Source organism: Primulina huaijiensis, unplaced genomic scaffold (assembly GCF_012295235.1).
Source record: "Primulina huaijiensis isolate GDHJ02 unplaced genomic scaffold, ASM1229523v2 scaffold3245, whole genome shotgun sequence".
Lineage (NCBI taxonomy): Eukaryota > Viridiplantae > Streptophyta > Magnoliopsida > Lamiales > Gesneriaceae > Primulina > Primulina huaijiensis.
In genome coordinates, this window is record NW_027357612.1 from 177,676 (window position 1) to 196,955 (window position 19,280).

The 19,280-nt window shown below is 34.1% G+C and overlaps 4 protein-coding genes across 7 annotated transcripts; 1 reads left to right on the forward strand and 3 right to left on the reverse strand.

The window, feature by feature from the left end:
- Positions 1–1,969: 1,969 nt before the first annotated feature.
- LOC140968074 (nascent polypeptide-associated complex subunit alpha-like protein) lies at positions 1,970–4,125 on the forward strand. Its single transcript, XM_073428915.1, has 4 exons — positions 1,970–2,174; positions 2,817–2,889; positions 3,364–3,491; positions 3,607–4,125. Exons 1-4 carry the CDS (start codon positions 2,118–2,120, stop codon positions 3,937–3,939), a joined length of 591 nt encoding a protein of 196 aa, XP_073285016.1. The 5' UTR covers positions 1,970–2,117; the 3' UTR covers positions 3,940–4,125.
- A 585-nt stretch (positions 4,126–4,710) lies between these two features.
- LOC140968075 (probable E3 ubiquitin-protein ligase RHC1A) lies at positions 4,711–6,584 on the reverse strand. The gene is made up of 2 exons (XM_073428917.1): positions 6,429–6,584; positions 4,711–5,752 (listed from the first exon to the last, which is right to left on the reverse strand). Exon 2 carries the CDS (start codon positions 5,727–5,729, stop codon positions 4,848–4,850), a length of 882 nt encoding a protein of 293 aa, XP_073285018.1. The 5' UTR covers positions 5,730–5,752; positions 6,429–6,584; the 3' UTR covers positions 4,711–4,847.
- A 2,533-nt stretch (positions 6,585–9,117) lies between these two features.
- On the reverse strand, positions 9,118–15,204 carry LOC140968097 (putative methyltransferase At1g22800, mitochondrial). 4 transcript variants are annotated; one of them, XM_073428943.1, is made up of 11 exons: positions 14,832–15,200; positions 14,649–14,729; positions 14,139–14,217; positions 13,406–13,547; positions 13,234–13,303; positions 13,000–13,064; positions 12,838–12,916; positions 11,815–11,902; positions 10,062–10,126; positions 9,876–9,965; positions 9,120–9,448 (listed from the first exon to the last, which is right to left on the reverse strand). In XM_073428943.1, the coding sequence occupies exons 1-11, from the start codon at positions 14,955–14,957 to the stop codon at positions 9,329–9,331; spliced, it is 1,005 nt and encodes a 334-aa protein (XP_073285044.1). In that variant the 5' UTR covers positions 14,958–15,200; the 3' UTR covers positions 9,120–9,328. The 4 variants fall into 4 exon arrangements, with proteins under 4 accessions (XP_073285045.1, XP_073285044.1, XP_073285046.1 ...); XM_073428945.1 differs by having other exon boundaries at positions 14,288–14,729; positions 14,832–14,905; XM_073428944.1 differs by lacking the exon at positions 14,649–14,729 and having other exon boundaries at positions 9,118–9,448; positions 14,832–15,204.
- Positions 15,205–16,060: 856 nt separating this feature from the next.
- Positions 16,061–17,822, reverse strand: LOC140968098 (uncharacterized). The gene is made up of 3 exons (XM_073428947.1): positions 17,166–17,822; positions 16,961–17,079; positions 16,061–16,874 (listed from the first exon to the last, which is right to left on the reverse strand). The coding sequence occupies exons 1-3, from the start codon at positions 17,383–17,385 to the stop codon at positions 16,620–16,622; spliced, it is 594 nt and encodes a 197-aa protein (XP_073285048.1). The 5' UTR covers positions 17,386–17,822; the 3' UTR covers positions 16,061–16,619.
- Positions 17,823–19,280: the final 1,458 nt, after the last annotated feature.

The window sequence follows — 19,280 nt, forward strand, 5'->3', positions numbered from 1 at the left end:
TGGAAATAAATTTAGGGAAACTTCATTTTTAAAAAATAATCATTTTCGAATGTTGGGAGGAGGCGAAAAAATTCACTTTCTAATGATGAGATACGATACAACGATCCACTTTCCAAGGTGAGATATTTTATTATTGACGGCACATTCGTGAGGGAGAAAGTCCCATAAGAAGCACGTTTGCATAACATGCCTAGAAAGAACCGAAGATCGGAATAACTCATAATTGTTAAAAACAAAAAACAAAAAAACTATTTAGATTCAAGATAGTGGGTGACAGTTGAGCTACTAATTCAATTGGTACCCAATTTTATGAATTTAAATACTTACACTTGAGGCCTTAAGTTCGGGTGCTAAAGAAGACGAGGCGAACTCATTTTTCAGAGATGAAGATATTTTATGAGTAATTACTCAAATAAAAGCCCGTCATATAGTGGTTTTAAAGGGAATACTTTTACGAAAAAAAGATCTTTGAAGCTCATGATCAGGATAGTCCATGATCGTTACAAAAATACAAAATAAAAACTTAGCACAATTTCGACAAAATAAATCCCTAAAATTTATATAGCATTAGTACTTATCATCTACCACATCCTATTCATTTTATTCTTATTATTTTTTTGGCAGAGGTGAAGGAAATTTTGTAGAGTAATTTTAGAGTGGAGACAAATAATACTAAAAATGAACTATTATTGGTTTTTCACGTTGAAATTTGTAGGAATTGGGAGTAATTGAGGTTTTGGTAAGCTTAGTGGATCAACTGTCCTTTTCCATTTGACAAGAGAGTCCGATGATAATAGCCCTTGAATGTGATAGAGATTTTGCATTTTGATTTTTCCAGATTGATGCTGCAAATATGGAAGTTTATATTCCCTCTGCTTCTCGATTGAGACCGTATTCAACATAATTATGAATGGCATGCATGTATAAAATAAAATAAATTATGGTGATTTTTAAATACACATGTATTAGTTGTATAAAGAAATATGGTTAACAAATATTAAGTAGTTTAAAAATAATCATCACGTGGACGTGTCAACAATTCGTCGTATTAAAAAATATTTTTCTAAAAATTCATTTTTGTGTGAAAATAATTATTGGCAAGTGATATATTTGGATGAAAAAGCTTGTCACAATATGGTCCCAATTTGTGAGTTAATATTTGAATTAAGTCTCGTCTGAGATTGTCTCACGTATTTATTTATGTAAAACGGGTCGATCGATTTATATGTTGAACGAGAAATAATACTTTTAACAATTAAAAATAATATTTTTTCACGAGTCGGGTTGGATAGGAGATTTATCTCACAAAATTTACCTGTAAGACAGTCTTATAGAAGTTTTTTTTATTTTTATAATTGAATGTTGATATACAATTCTTAAAATTAAAAAATAACTTGGTATGCAAAAGTAATTTTCTACACCTTTCTATTTTGTTCAACCTGGACTTGTGCTTGTTGATGTGGCTTTGCATCGAGGGGACAAATTATCGACAATTGTTACTTCTATGGGAAGTCTCGCGGACTCCTTGTTTTAAGACAATGGTGCTAACAATAATTCGGGTTTTATAATCTTATTTCAAATGATAATAAAATTTCATATTTCAATTATTTATGTTGAGTTTGAACGGAAGGACTTGTATTTGAGTTGATGACGTAGATTTGATAAATCTACTCAAATGATACGAATGTAATATGAATTTACCCAAAATGATATTTATTAACCATGCTAAATGGCGAGTTCTCCGTGCCACCGAATGTTTCGGTGTGTGAAGATGACGTAAAATACGTGCGGATATTACTTTTTAATTATACATGATTTTTAATTATGGGTATTTTTTTAATTTTTTTTCAAATTATGCATTAGTTTTTCTAATCATGTATTTAGATTTAATCATATATATATAGTTATATTTTAATTATTATGTATTTTTAAATATAAAATTAAATTTAAAAAAAAAAAAATTTTCAACGCCATCTCTCTTTCTATTGAACATCCCTTGAAACGCATTGTTACATGGACCCTATTTTACAGTGAATCCGCTGTAATTGCGTTGAATTATTTACAGTTCACTCTCTCGCTAGGGTTTTATACTCAGACACCTTTCCTTCTCTTCAATCATGACTCAATCTCAGGAAGAATTGTTGGCTGCCCATCTCGAGCAACACAAGATTGAAGTAAGCTCTCTCCCCCTCACGCGTGCTTGCGGACGCTATTTTTTTGTCGGAGTTCGATTCGTGCTAGGGTCTTGAGTTTTCAATTTTTTTGGCGGTGAAATGGGTTTTGTTTTCTTCGATGTAGTTCGCTGAAGTAATTTGTTAATGTTCTGTAGCTCGTCTTAGACTTTTTTGGGGCTATAATTGATGCGAGTGTGGTATGAAATTTTGATTCGCTGGTATATTCTGATTTCCGATCTAGGGTTTCTCTGAAAGCAAGAGTTTTATTTTAACCATCTATCAAAAATTTGTGTTCGCTATTTTTTCGCATGTTTCTACCGTTTTGCTGCTTTGTGTATGATACAAATGTATCAACAGTCAGGCATAGTATGACAGCAAAATGCTTTCTGCATATTGATATAGAAGAATTTACAATGATTTTTTGTCACGTCAAACATTGCTTTCCTACATGGATTTGTTAAAGAGGTCTATATGCCTGATTATTTTTTTCGCAATTTACGATCATATAATGGTCCATATCCCTCTTGTGGTCATTGCTAGGATTTGATTTTGGGACAATAGATCTTTATGTGCTTTAAATAATACAAAAGGAAAGTTTGTAATCAGAATTGGTTGTTCATCGGGTTCAACTGCTGTTTGCAGGATGAGGGGCCTTTAATAGAAGATGAAGATGATGACGAGGAAGATGATGAAGGGGATGAAGATGATGTAGAAGGTATATGGTCAACCTTGATTTTGATACTGTTGTTCGCGTGATTAAGATATTTGCTTACTGATCTACGTACTTTGCTGCTAATGTTTTAATCTTATATTTTAACGGACTCTTGAGTTATGGTTCTGGACATCCATTTATAGATATAAGCTCCATGTTATTGGTTTTCGGTATCAATTTTAGTCGACAAAAAGTTATTATTGGAACAATACAACCTTCTTTGGTTTTGAACTTGCTAAATTTGTTAGTTTCTGTTTTACAAGTCAGGGGTGAGTAAATGTTTTCAAGTTCTGGTTGACCATCACTACAGCTGGAGTCATAGTATTGCTAATTATTTAACAGTTAGTTTCAGATATATGATGTGGATCCCAAAAGAATTGCAGTTTGCTCAAATTTCACTTCTAATCTTGAAATCCTTTTGCATGTATTTGCATTAGCTTAAGCATATGTAAACAATGTATTTGTTTCTTTTTGTAGGACTAGAAGATGCTGGTGGTAAGTCGAAGCAGAGCCGTAGTGAGAAGAAGAGCCGCAAGGCAATGCTAAAGCTGGGAATGAAGTCTATTCCTGGTGTTAGCCGAGTCACTGTTAAGAAGAGCAAGAATGTTGGTTTATCTGTCACTTCTTTTTTACTATTCCAGCTAATATTTAAATGGTCCTGCTTTGAACATAATGTAACAATGTCACAGATCATTGAGTTTCTCCTACTGTTGGTTACAGATCTTATTTGTCATCTCAAAGCCAGATGTTTTCAAAAGCCCAAATTCGGACACGTATGTAATATTTGGCGAGGCTAAAATCGAGGATTTAAGTTCACAGTTGCAGACTCAAGCCGCAGAGCAGTTCAAGGCTTCTAATATCAGCAATATGATACCTAAGAGTGAGCCAACAACTACATGTCAGGATGATGAGGATGTAGATGAAACTGGAGTAGAACCGAAGGACGTAGAGCTTGTGATGACTCAAGCTGGGGTTTCTAGAGCCAGAGCAGTGAAATCTCTCAAGGACGCAGATGGAGATATCGTCTCGGCCATTATGGAACTCACAAACTAGAGAGTGATTTGGCATTTGGTTTTTATGCCTGTTATAAAATGTCTACTTTAATTTGAATATCCCCGAATTTTTTAGTTCCGATGTTGTGTTCTGTTCTTTTCTTCCAAGGTCATGTGCTCTGAATCAGTGTTTTCTAGTTCGACATTTTTGGACATTTTATTGATTTTGTACTTTGTATTTTGTTCATGATGCCTGTGTTTTTTTACCCGTTGCCCGATAGAAGAATATTTCCATACACTGCTTTATACAATTTACAGAGTTTTAACTGCCCCAAAGCAGCAATGGAAAAGGTTTGTGGCTGATGCAAGCGACTGAGAACACCACGTAGTGGCATGAACTTCTTCGAATGGCGGAGACAAAAAGAAATTAAGGAGGCTAATATTAAAAATATTTTGTTTTTATTTGTAATCTGTGATGATTCTTTTAAGCTTCCAAGTTCCAACGTAAAAGATTATGCACGTGGAAACCTCGTCTTACCTTAACCAGTCAACGATATTTTCACTCGTTCCATTTATTATGTCAAGTTCGAGATATACAACTCATAATATTCCTGAAAACGGGCATTTGTAAATTACGACATTTTGCTAGCAACGGAGCTATTTTATTCCCTCTAAAAAAAATTTGTTTTCCCATATAATTTTACCACTGGTCTGTTTCATTCTCTTAAATACGTGAAATCATCTGAAACTGAATTCTTGGATCCACGCAGGGCATTTCGCCATGAAATTTTGAACCTCTTAACACAGATAATACTATCCAGTAACAGTGAAAGATTTAAACAAATTTAAGAAGGTAAAAAACACCAGCAAACATCTTGTTCACTACACATTATTATTTGTTCAACAAAGGAACATTATAGTCACAAAAGAATTTAAAAACACAGCAAGGATGCTTTTAATCAAGAAACATCAATATTCGAAAGGCCAATCAGAGTACCCTGTATGGTTGTCATCTTGATGATATGGAACTGGACTTGGTTCAGCCGTTTCATTTAGGCGCGAATTGGAACGCGACGAACCAAATGGCCACAAGAAAGACCAACGCCTTCCCCTTCCTCGATTGCCACTTCGGTCATCTCTGCTGCTAGAACCCTGGCTCCTGCTTCTGTTATGCGAGCTCGAGTTTCGACCATTAAGCTCCTGGCGACAAACAGGACAAGAACTGCGTTGTTCTAACCATGGCACAATACAATCTGGGTGATATATATGTTTGCAGGGAAGTTTTCTTGCCTGACAACCCAGTTCAAATGTCTCTTTACAAACGGCACACATTGAATCTGAACGAACATGCTTTTTTGAAATCTTGACTGTTGGTAGGGCCGCGATCACAGAGCTTGAAGCTGGGGGAGGGGGACGTTGATAATCTTGTGTGACATGTTCTAAATATTCGTCCACTCCCGGTCCAATATAGTAATCGCCTCCATTGTCTCGTCTGAATCCAATAGCTTCGTTAAGAAACTCCAGAACTCCACCACTGCCAGGCATTCTGACTGGCATGTCACCGCTGAAAACTAGGACCGTGTTCCATGGAGTAGCATTTTGAGAGCCCCTCTCAGTTATCCCTCGGATATTAGATATGCTGCCTCTCAAAGACATCTGCTGCCTGAGAAAATTCGAGATGGTTTCCAAGAATCTTGGTCTTTGGGTGTGTTCTTCAGCAGACATGCTTAATGTGTCATCAAATTCTTGAATAAAACCTTCATTACAGTTGGGACACGCAACCATTTGTCTTCCCAGGGTCACTGGTTCCCCACAACTATGACACCAATGGGTTGCCCTCTCACTTGACATCTCACCCACTTCAGCCCTTTTCTCTGTCACATCCAAATCTACCCGGAAAATTTACGTCGAGAGAATGCAAACAGTAATTTCACGAGGCAGAACACAAACTGTAACTAATGCTGCAAAAAAAGGAAGTAGATAAGAGAAGGATCATCAAGAAACCATTAATATAAGCCATTTTCTTAAAATATCCGAGTATTGCAGTAATAAGAATATCACTTTAAATCAGAATAAGGAAAATAAATAGAGTCGTCCATACAGAAACATCATCACCACTCTTAAACAATGCCGAGTACACAAATATATTAAAAAACGAGTGTGGATTTCCATATGATTTATCCATTAACTCATTAAAAAAAGGCATAGTAATGTAAAATTCAAGCCCCAATTTACTTGCAACAAAATATAAACAAAATATCAGTCCCAATTATCACTAATTGAGGGTAAAAAATAGAGCAAGGATTCTGCAGAATGATTAACATATAACATAATCATTAAACTTCAGACAATTTCACAGTTCACACAACATAATTGTTGGCTCTAAAAAAAATCATCATCCAAATTAAATCTATAGATCAGGTCAAAGAATCAACCTTTTTTCCCACACAATTAATAACCCATTAACAAAATCAAAGAATCTGCATTCCCTGAAGGAGTGAACTTACAGTGATGCAACAGAGATTATTGAAAAGGGTGGACGATATTTACCATTGATCCAGTGGATAAAAGTGAAATAGCAAGAGAATAGAGGAGACCCAAATGGAAAAAAGTTAGCAATACAGTGGTTAAAAAAATATGCAAACAGAGAAAAAGCTAATAATTGATGAAATTGGAGGACCTGTGGCCAAGATTACTAGCTTGTGCGTTTTTACAGTTCTTTTTAGTTAAAATAAGCGAAGATACAGTGTAATAAGAGTCATAAGAGGTCAGTGCTGTCCTTATCTGTCAATTTTTATTGGAACAAAGGAGGAAAATTAATAAGATAGATTAGTTATTAATCCCTTACATTTTTTTATTAATGGTTATCGTAACGACAATAGACTATTCTGATCAGAGTTCCCTCTAGCCTATGGGGTGTCTACAAAATTTTCTCATGAGCCATTACAAATATTATGATATCCTCGTATTTGGAAAATGAGTTTTTTTCGCCTTCTCGGACACTCAATAAAGCCAATAAGAGAGAAAACACCAAAATGAACCCATTTAGAGGAGAAAGCTCCCTGGAGAGCTCGAGATCACGGATGGCCATGACAGTTATAATGCTAACGGAAAAAATTCAAAAAATAATTTATCAAGAGTAGGTCTCTTGTGAAACGGTTTCACAAATTTATATAATTGAGACGGGTTGACCTGATCCATATTTACTATGAAAAATAATAGTTTGATATAAAAAAATAATACTTTTTTCATGAGTTAGATTGGATTAGAGATCCGTCTCACAAGATTGATGTGTTAGATTCGCGAGATTTTTTGTGTTTTTTTCAAAAAAACCTTTAATCTTTTTTTTTAAAAACAATGTTATATGTATTCATTCATGAGTGGGTCTCATGTGAGACCCACTCATGATCCTAATCTGTGAGACGGATCAACCCTACCCATATTCACAACAAAAAGTANACATGTTCACAACAAAAAGTAATACTCTTAGCATAAAAAGTAATACTTTTTCATAGATGACCCAAATAAGAGATTTGTCTCACAAATACGACCCGTGAGACCGTCTCACACAAGTTTTTGTCTTCATTCATATTTCTCATTGTAGCTAATTAAAGAAACTTATTTTATTTTTTAGTTACAATAAAAAGGTCAGAAAATTTGTGTCAAAATATATATATGAACGAAATATGGTTTGATTTCAAGATTTTAAAATAGAAATATAAATTAAGGTGATATAGAAATAATAATTATTTTAATGAATGTTTTTATAAATTTTATTGTCATGTGTTTTTTTATATTCAGGGATATTGATGAATTTTATTATTATTCTTTGAGTAACTAAAGCTAAAGAAACTTATTGTAGAATTAAGGACAATTAACTAAATTATTTTTAAAAAAAAACGAAAACTATCAATACGAAAATTATAGTTAACTAACATTGCAAAAATAAAATAAAGGTGGAATTGTTTAACACAATGCAATTAATATTTTTATTATTTAATTACATAAAACTAATCCAATCGATTGCAAAAATTAATTTCAGTTCATTGGCTAACGTTTTGCATAATCACCCATCGAATTTATTTCATTTTCATGAACTATAATTAAGGTAAAATAAATTATCAATTATGGAAAAATTCTTAACTTCAAAACCATAAAATGATCAAAAATTCCTTTCCCAAGTTGGAGGGTAAAAAGACTAAATTTTTTTAAATCTACTACACACACATATCGTTTCAAGAGTAATCTAAATTAGAAATTGTTTGTTTGTTTTGTCAAATGTAAGCGTTGAAAAGAACCTATGGATGAAAATTAGTCTGTACATTTTAAGATAATTTGCTTCTTTATCTCATTTAATTTATTACATGTACATAAATTTGAAAGGTCATTTTCATATGGAAATTACAAACGACACCTCACACCATCAATTTAAAGTGGATTCTTTGTCGGGAAATGTGATCCCCATATGGGATGATGATTTAAATAAGAATTTGTTAATGTTAAAAAAAAAATAAGAATTTGTTCCTAAGAGTGCATGTGAGTACGAACTCTGTCAGTTTATTAATTAACTACTCTTAGTTAAATTTTTTATATAAGAAATAATTCACATACTATATTTATAAATTAAATTATATCCCTCAATCCAAATTATATAATCTATTTTTATTTTTCGTCGTCTCATAGATATAACTCATTTTTCATATTTAATAAACTCTTTTACTGATATAAACTTATTTAATGTGTATTGCTGTATTCAACTTCATTTTCCAATATCATTAAATTAGAGATTATTTGGAAGTTTATGTATATAATTTGGAAGTTTATGTATATAATTTGTTTTTCAAAAACATTTTTAATTTATGTGAAAAAATAAAGTGAATTGTATAATTGAGGCGGAATTCCAATATAACTAAAATTTTAATGATTTAAATGGTATTTTTGAAAATACTTATATCCATAGAAAAGATATTTCAGACAAAATACATTTTATAAAAAGAAAAAATTAGACTTCTGCAATCAAAAAATAATTTGCCTTGACATCTTCGTTTTATCTATTTACTGATTTGCTATCTGAATCGAAGGAATGCTGTAAAAAAAAATCTAGACTTTTGACGTTTAGATGCTAAAAAAAAATTGCCCTATATTAATTATTTGACCATGATGAAGCTCGAGATAGTATAGAAATTTCAATTTGTTTACACTGTTTGATGCACATTAAATTATTATACATAATTATTTCATCCCATGTTTTGCTTAAGTTTAACAAATGAATAAAACCATACATCAATTTATTACCTAATATCGATTTATCATATGTATCTTATGCATGATTCTTAATCTCGACTAACAAATTATACTGTGCCTTAAATATTAAAAGCAAAATACAAAATCTTGGTTTGAAAACTTTATAATATGATAATTTTTTTTAATAACATGAACTTGCTTACAAATCACAGCGAACCCTGTCCACCGAATTGCTTTTGGATGTCGTTGAAGGATATCGTGGCGGACCCTCTCCTCTTTGGTTTCTGTTGGGAAGAGTGTTCCCTCCACCCTGTCATGTATATCACCTACAAAATGGAAACACATTCAGGGTCTCTAGGGCAAAAGCGTAGCTGATAACGATCCAAAATCTAATAAAACACATTATGGTTAACTGGTCCAGCCAGCAGGAGGGTCAACAGGTTATAATGAAACTAGCATGCTAGGTCAAAATCTGGTACAGGACTCGTTGTGGTAGACGGGTATTTTTTTTCTATATTTTGTATTTTTAAATGTTTAAATTACTAAAAAAAAAGTAGAAAAATGTGATTATACACGATCATACATTCCAAAAGATAATTTATTTTAGAAAAATATAACCCAATTAATATTTTTGTCACATAAACAGGAGCATTTCACAAAAAGTGGTGGTTAGCACAATACAACCCAAATGAATCGGACTGGTATCTGGAAAATCATCGGCAAAATTCCGAAATAGGCTGTTCAAAACTTCACCTGGAATGTGGCCGGGATGGAACCATCGTCAGCAGCAAACATTGACTCATATACAGCAGCCGCCGCCAGGGCCGTTTCTCTCTTCAATACCTGATTCCATTTTCAGATGACTTTTTGTGAAGTGGATGAGGAAAGGAAAATAAAAGAATACCCAAAAAACAAATGAAACAGAAAGAAAGGTCTTACTTTGCTTCTTTGTAATAAAGCATTAGTTTCACCCATAGAACGAAGATGCTCTATCAACTCCAGAGCTGCCTTGAGGAAAAAGATCATGCATCACATTCAAACAAAGAAAAGACATGCTGCACACTAAAAAATAAATCCCATCATTGTATTATATTCTTTTGTGTTCAATGCGATAATCAGAAGACGAAAAGATTGCCATACTACAATCTCAGAAAAGTATATCCAAGTATGTCACTAATACAAATGACACAATTGTCCTTTCAATTCAACTAAGCAAGAAGCAACCATGTCGAATATGATCTGCTCTAGCAATAATAGAAAGGGAGTGGCAGGAGCCACGATGTAACATCAGAGGTTGAATGGGTCAAGCAGTACACATACAGGTGGGATGAAATTTGACTTGAGTATGCACATTAACGCCACCTCAACCATTCACGTTCTCTTGAAACGAATTATATCCTCATTTATCATCCACTTACATTCACATTGAAAATTTACCATTCCTTCTCAAGCCAATTCTGGTTTTAGATCTAATCGCTGAGGTCATATTTTCATAAAGTATAATAAAATGTCGAACGCTGTTATAAAAGAGGCATCCATAATTTCCACTCGATGTGCATGTGCAGACTTCCTTTTCTTGTATAGATGATAAAATTTTACACCTTTTGTGGGTCATTATTTTCCTCTTTCTAGCAGAATAGAATTAGAAGTAGACCATAAATAAATAATGACAATCATACGGAGAACAAATGAAAATTGGCGGGTAAAAGAAACAAAAATCTACACTAACAGAGTTATAAACGGTACCAGATAAGCACCAAACAGAGAGTTAGAACTAAATGGGTCATAAGGTAGAAAAGGCTCACAAAACTATGTTTAGTTCAAACATGAAGAAAATATCAAGGACAATGAAAACACAAGGCATAAAAACACATAAAGGAATGTGTGAGTACAGAAGCAAAAGTGAGTTAATGAATCAGGAGTTCAGATCAAAACAGAGGGAAAATGATGGGATCAGGAAGAACAGCTGAAGAAGAACAAAGAACAGAGATGGAGAGGATAGATGCAAAATCCACAGGTATATACAGTTCTTTAAGGAGAAATTACAAAGACCTAACCCACATGTTAAACTATAAATCAGCTCCAAACTATATAAAGAAGCAGCACCATGAGGAATCATACAGATGCAAGACAAGGAAATAATTCTCTTCATGCCCTGAACTCTTCTTGTAGTTGAAGAAGTGATCTAGCTAAGAAAAAAGGCTAGCTAAAAAGTTGCTCCCACCTAAAAGGTTGCTCCAGTGTTTTCAAAGAGAAATGTTGGAAAACCTTTTGGCATTGAACCTCAAACTTTATGCATGACATTGCTAACTTTAAACAGACTGACCATGCTAGTCAAGTTTCCAACATCTGAGGAATGTTTAAGTGTGCTAACATCAGCTGCGTCGGATTAACAGAAGCTACAACAATCAGATGAATTTCAATTGACCTGCTTTAAATCATTGTGAATCAGAAGCACCGAGAGCTTAAACTAATAAAATATTTAATCATATCTAAATTCGTCCAATATGCAGCGGAGAATCAGTAGAATTTAAGGAGCAACAACAGACAAGAAAACTGAGGTTGAAAAACCTTCTGTAAGTTTTCTACATCAATTGGAACTTGACCATATAATTTGTACAATCAACAAAATTTTATGATGGCCTTTGAATTTGAAGCTTTGAATCAGAACACATCAAGTTTAATAACTCACCACTGTTATATCTCACAGTGTACTCATCAACATCAACACCAGGAAGAGTAAAGCCCGCCCTAGTCAAGAGATTCCCAGCATCACGCACCTATAAGAGATATAAACCATATAGTAAACTTTAGAGTGCAGAAGCGGTGACAGAACACAACAAAATGTCACTGAAATAATATTTTACTATAGCAAAAAACCATTATGAAAAGCAACAATCATAATTATCATAAAGAAATAAATTGTTAATGAACAGCATGATCAAAGGTCAACTGATTATTTACTTAATATGCAAGCCAACACCGACTATGAAACATATGTGAATGCCAATTAAACTAATAGAAGTGCATTCGTATTGCTTTAGTAAATATTTATAGACAGGGCCTCAAAAGAAATATTTCCAAAATATATTCCGTATGAAATTCTCGGCCTTGTGGGACCATATTTCTGTGAAGTTGTCGATCATTAAAAAAATAAAGGGATAGCTGGGAGGTATGAAACTAGAGTAATAAAGTGGCCTAGCATATAAAACATTGCTTGTCTGACCGTAAGAACATCCATTATCCTAATATCAAAAAATCAACTCAAACCAAATACAGCCCTCAAGAGTTGGTAGACATAAGTAGAGTGCATGCTTTCCTAGTACTTCAATGTTGTGCCACGCACCATGCACAAACCATTCAATTTAAAGATCATGGCCGCTTCTCGAAATTAAAGATTATATCTATTTTGGATCCGATTATCTTCAGATTGGTAAAGGTTCAACCTGCAGGCGGTAGCCTTATTGACCGACTAGAGAAAATGAGATGGATGCCAGAATGAGATCGGTATAGTCAACTGCCTGTAGCTTGTACCTCGGATATAGAATGGATTGGTTATCATTTGTCAATCAATTAAACAAATAAAAATTTTATTTGCTCTGCCTCAAATAGGAGTTGAATCATTTGTATCACATGTCCAGATAAAAACAGCAACAATTTCAAAATATTTTCAAGAGAACAATGTTAACGGCACACAGTACAGTTAAGAACATACTTGTGCCAAAGGCGATAACCGTGGACTAATGCCTCCTTCACGTTCCATTTGCGAAATAGTGCATGCTATTCTCAACTCCCTAGAGAAATGACAGGTAACACAGTTAGACCTCTCACACAATGCAAAAAGTAGAAATACAGCACAAAATTTCGAAGATATGACCTCAATGTTTCCCCACCAAGAATAGCAGCCAAAAATAGTCCATCAGGCTTCAATGCCAATCTACTCTGCCACAAGTAAAAAATTGAAAAGATGTCTTTGTCAATGCAAATATAGAAAAACACTCTATTTGACATTAAAAAGGGTAATAGGCAAGCAGATTGGAAAGTGAATAATCAAGACATAATAAAAGGCATTGGAAACACTCGATGATATAAAATATAAGAAACAAGAAACCTGAATCATTGCTCCAGGAAGATCATTTGTCCAATGAAGTCCCAAGCTACTGATAACCAGGTCCAGAGAGCTGCACAAACAGGGGAAAATCGAGTATAACAAATATTAGTTTTTTCTAAAATAAAGTTCTTAAGGCCAGAAAGTTGAAGGACACTGTTCATATTATGCATACCCTTCCTTCACAGGCAAAAACTCTTCATCAGCAACAATGAAAGAGGTCTCAATATTTTTGTTCGACAATTCTTGTTCACTCTTTTTACACAATTTCACCATGTCATGTGAAGCATCCATCATTATTAGCTTTTTGATACCGCCTAAAAGGATAAAAAACACTGCGAACTGAGAAAGCAATTTTTATGAGAAAGATACACACATATGAGAAGGCGGCGTATGCAATCAACTGAATGATTTTTCAAAGCAGCATTATAGCATAAATCTTCTAAAAAAATTCAACCATAGACCATATACATGCACTTGATGAGATCTCATGTTATGCATGCATTCTTTCACCTAAAAAATAAAGTTCTATAAAGCATTACCAAGAAAAAGTGAAGGTCAAACTAGCATCCTTGTTTCCATATTCTAATTGAATTTTTTTTCCAGTTATAAATATTACTTATACCAGTGTTTGTCGGTTCTAGTAATTCTATGTCTCAAAAGCACACATCATTTTTTTCAAACCATCCATCTGCAACATCGACAGCGTATTGCATATTTGTAGCTAAACTGAACTGCTATACAGAAGAAAAACAAATAAATTTATCCCCACCGATGTCAACACGTTAGAATCTTGGTAATGATAAATTTCAGATTTACAAATTATCATAAATCCCAACGTCCGAGCACATCATACCCAGGGGCCAGGATTAACAGATAGATTGAGGGCAACAAATGTTAACGCTCACCACGACCAGGCAACAGACGCATAATTGCTTCCAAAGAACCCCCCATACATAATGTTGTGGGAAATGTTCTCTTACAATCCTACAGAGAACAGAATTACTTCACATTCAACAAAAAGAGGCGAAACACATTCATTATAATTTCAGAAAACCTTTGAAGGCAAGCAGAAATGACATACAGGAACCATTTGCCTCTCAATAAAGAAAATCTTTCACAGCAAAACTTCAAAACTTACACATGTTCTACAACCCATGCGCTAAAGTCCAAAGTACTGGGAGGAGAATTAGTTGTTTGCTTTAATAGATATAAGCAATGACAACTAAATCAACTGCTTTCTTAGATGCTAAAACCAAAAGCCAAAGGAGTTTAAACTAGTCTTTTCTCGCCACGATAGGACTAGAAATCAGGCATTCTTTATGGGGTAATAATAATGATCGGAGCTCCAAAATTAACACAAACAAAATATATGTAAAATGCAATCACGAACAAATATCAAAAGAAAAAAAATCTACATCCAAACGATCCAGCAGATTTTCGGCTACGACATCCAGTAAAGAATCGTTCGGACTCATCAACCACGCAGCCCTATCCCTCTGTAAACGACAATCATTAATCTCAATAAATAAAATCCACAAAAAAACTGGAAAATAGAAAAACAAAATGCATCAACTCCACGTTAACGTGGATGAATTAACTTGTTTGCGCTTGAGATTACGGTCAAATATTTTGACTCTGGAAACTTGTTCCGTGCAGTAGAATCTACAGCTTCGCCACAGAAACCTGCACGGGATGCTCCGGCAAAGCTCGCCGACAGCTCTCATTTTCCGACCAAATTCTAAAACAATGTTCGAAGCTTAAAATCTGGATGCAGTCCGGAAGTGTGCTCGTACGACTAGATTATTGGGCTCGTTGAAGTTTAAAGTGGCCCATTATAAAAGCCCATAGATATGTGATATGTTGGTTAACAGCCTAATCTGGTGGGACTTTTTCTTTATAGGAGAGCCGTACATTCTACTTTGTTTCACATAGTTCAAAAATTAACATTTGTACGAATTTTACCATTTTTAACATTTATTTGACATTTTTTCCTAAATGTGGAGATGTCATTAAAAAAATTTAAGAATAACATCAGTAACCTTATATTTTTTTAAAAAAAATTCCAATATCTTATTATATTTTTCAAAAAATTTAATAGCTTAGTTTTGCCACAGCAACAATTACATGTGAGGAACAAAATCTAATTATTTCAATCTAATAACATTGACCATACTGGGTGAATTTTACATGGTGTCATAGTCGAACAAGGTATTTAATTAGCTAATGTTCAGAGTCGCCAGAAAGTAGACGCGAGAGGAAATCAGGCCCTCGTTCAAAGTAAACCCTTTTCCACATCAGTGTCTCGATAATTGAATACTTTCTTTTTCTTCCACCTCTTGGTCCTGAACGAAATTGCTAATCTGACTCTTCGAATTTTCCCTGAAAACAGATGCAAAAGATTTGTGCAAGTAACCATTAGAAGTAAAACGAGCCGCTTCTAGTCAAAAAGGACGCCAAGTTTAAATCATTGTTAAGCAACGAAACTTACAGGCATATAGATATGGCAACCAGATTTTTCATGGTTATCCCCAACTAACTGTTCCTGTAAATGAGAAGTCAGTCTACGGAGCTTAAATTCAAAAGTGGTTTTTTCATGGGAGGGAGCTTACATTTGAAAATCTAAGCCGAAATCCCTTGAGACCACGCTTGAACGTATATGAGGAAACCCCGGTTCTATGCATCTGAATATGATGCTTACTGTTTTTCTTCAGTTGTTTGATCCCACATTCACCACAAACAACATACCGACGACAAGATCTAACATGCTCTTTGAGGCACTGCTTGTTAGTGAAATATTTCATGCAGCCTGGTTCTGAACATAATGCTTCCACCCATAGTTATTTGGGGCGCAAGGCGCACTAAAGCGCACGGGTGTCTTGGGGCCTGAGGCGCGAGGCGAAGCGCACGCTTTATCGAAGTAAGGCGCATATGACACAAATTTTAAAATTCAACATATATAAAATATTTTATACGATTTAAATTAAATACTTTGACAAAGATAAAAAAAATAATATAAATAAAAATTCATTAGCAGATAATGTAGCATAAATCATAGAAAAAAAACAAACTTCAATCATCTAAAATTCATTAGTAAGTCGTCAGTGCATCATAATATATTAATCAAAAAACTTCAAAAATCTAAATCATCAAATTCATCTTCATCTTCCCCAACTGTAACATCATCATCATCATCTCCAGAAGTTGAAGCTCCAGATTTGTATCCTTCTGATTCCTCATCGTTTTCGCCAAAATCAATTTCTTCATCCTCTTCATTGCTATAACGATAGATAGCAGATCTTCTTTTATATATATTTAATGTACTTGTACTAGCCGCTGCTTCTTTTGTAGAGGATGTGCCTCGAGATCTAAAATTATAGGCATCTTCATCAACCCCGGCCAGAAGCTCGTCCAACTTCACCCCAAGTCAAACTATCATCATCAAATACGAGATCATTTTCGTCACCACTATTATTATTTAATCCTCCCATCAACCATTCATTACTATCATCGATATCAGCCAAAGAAATAGGATCAATCATATCACGCATATCATATCGGCGCCTCAAAGCCCTGTTATACTTGATGTAAACCAAATCATTCAATTTTTTTTGCTCCAATCTATTTCTTCTTTTGGAATGAAGCTGCACATATTTGATACAAATTAATTTTAGCTATAAAATAATAAATTTATTTAATATTTCATTAAAGACTAATACTTAGTACTCACATGTTCAAACACACTCCAATTTCGTTCACAAGCAGATGAGCTACAAGTAAGGCTAAGAACTTTCACCGCGAACACTTGCAATTCGGGTGTCGAACACCCATAAGCCAACCACCATTCCGCTGGTAATTTTGAAACAAAATAAAAAATTGAGCATTAAAACTATTACATATCAATTATCATATAATAAAAATAAAATATTGATTACCTGGTGATTTTTTGTTTCTTTGTCTGACTGCCATGGACATCCCAAAAAGTCCTTCGGCCCTTTTGTACATTGGCAATTGATCCATGATCTTATCCTGTAACTCATCGGTTTCACACATCCTAGCGATACATTTATACAAACCCGTCACAACTTCATTATCATTTTCGATATTAGAATTCGAGTAGAAGAACTCCGGGTTTAAGAAAATGCCCAGCAGCATGTAAAGGTCGATGGAGTTGTATCGTCCACCTATGATCAATTATAGCAAAAATATCTTTATATTTATCCTTTTTGTTATCAAATGAGGCAACAATAGCTTCTTTAGCCTGATCCATTGCCTCATAAATATAGCCCATTGGAGGTTTTTTTTCCCCATCAACCAATCGAAGAACTTTCACCACAGGACCACCTACTTTAACAGCATAAACAAACATATTCCAAAACGAAGGCATTAGTATAACCTCTGCTGCCCGCTTACCTGGTGCCTCCTTTACAAATCTACTAGTGGTCCATTTCTCAGATGTAAACATTTTTCTCAAACTCGCTTTGTGATTTTGAAACCGCTTTAAAGTCAAAAAAGCGGTTGCAAAGCGAGTTTTTCCAGCTCTGACCATATCTTTCTGCCTCGTGAATTCTCTCATCATGTTTAAAACTTGGGGCCTGTTATATATATATCCATTCACCATCATTGCTCTTTCATATACCTTTTTCAAGTGAGGAAGTTTAAAAAAATCTTCAAGCATCAAATCTGTACAATGAGCAGCGCATGGAGACCAGTATAAGTGAGGATATTGTGCTTCCAAATGACGTCCTGTTCATTAAAATTTAAATGCAATATACAAATTACATATTAGAAGTTACAATTTTAATTTAAATAATATAATAATTTACACAAAGTGATATAACTAACATAAAAATTTAAAAATTAAAACCATACCAGCTAAAATATTTGCGCTTGCACTATCAGTAACAATTTGAACCACATTCTTTACCCCAATTTGTTGCACATATTTGTTGAACAAATCAAACAATTTCGCACCCGTGTGAGAATAGCTCGACCCATCCACTGATTCTATAAAGACAGTCCCTCTAGGACCATTTACCAAAAAATTAATCAATGTCCTATTTTTTCTATCAGTCCACCCATCTGCCATCAAAGTACATCCATATTTAACATGGTCATCCGTGTATTCTTTCAGTATAAATCTTGTATGTTCTAACTCCTTTTTTAAGCATGTAACTCTAACTTCATGATAAGTAGGGGGCTTCATTTCACAACCAAATTGTCCAATAGCTTCAATAAATGGTTTAAAACTATCATAATTCACGGCGTTAAAAGGGATACCTGCATCATACATCCATCTAGCGAACTTTTGTACAGCATTCTCTCTCAGTTTCTTCTTATTTTCATCATACAACTTCCCTGTCTTTGCATCTTTTTTCTTTCCTTGCGGTACAGTCTCATCAACATCTTGTCGGAAGTATAAATCTATTGGACCAGCTTGTTTTAGTTTCTTCCCAGAAAAATCAGGTGCAAGATTAGAACGTTGACCAAATGAAACTGATTTAGGTCGTTTCCTTTTTGCCGATATATCTTCTTCAACTTCCAAATCAAAATATTCTTGTTGTTCTGCAACTTCATCAAAGTGAGGAATCGCATCCATTTGATTTTTCAGTTCTTTTTTTTCGACATATAAGAACTAATTTCTTCTTTCACATGCTTTGGACATTTTGAGCAAGTTTTCGTATTCCTATTGCCTCCGACAAGATGTTGTTTATGTCGATAAATCCCACCATTAGTTGTTTTCCCACAAAAATTGCACTTCACTTTATTGGTATTTTTTGGGTCTTCTAGTGTTGCATAATTCCATGCTGGATCTTTTCGAAGGACTTGTGATTCAGAATTTGATATTTTTATCTGTAAAAACAGGTTTTATTCTACAGATCAACTGATCAAGAAACAGTAACAACATGCAACATTATAACAGCATGCAAAAAATTATAACAGCAACAACATTATAACATCATGCAAAAATTCTTCCTTCCTGAATCCTGACGTCACATCCCACAAGATATAGAAAACATAAAAAAAATAGACAGAAGGAGAAACAAGGC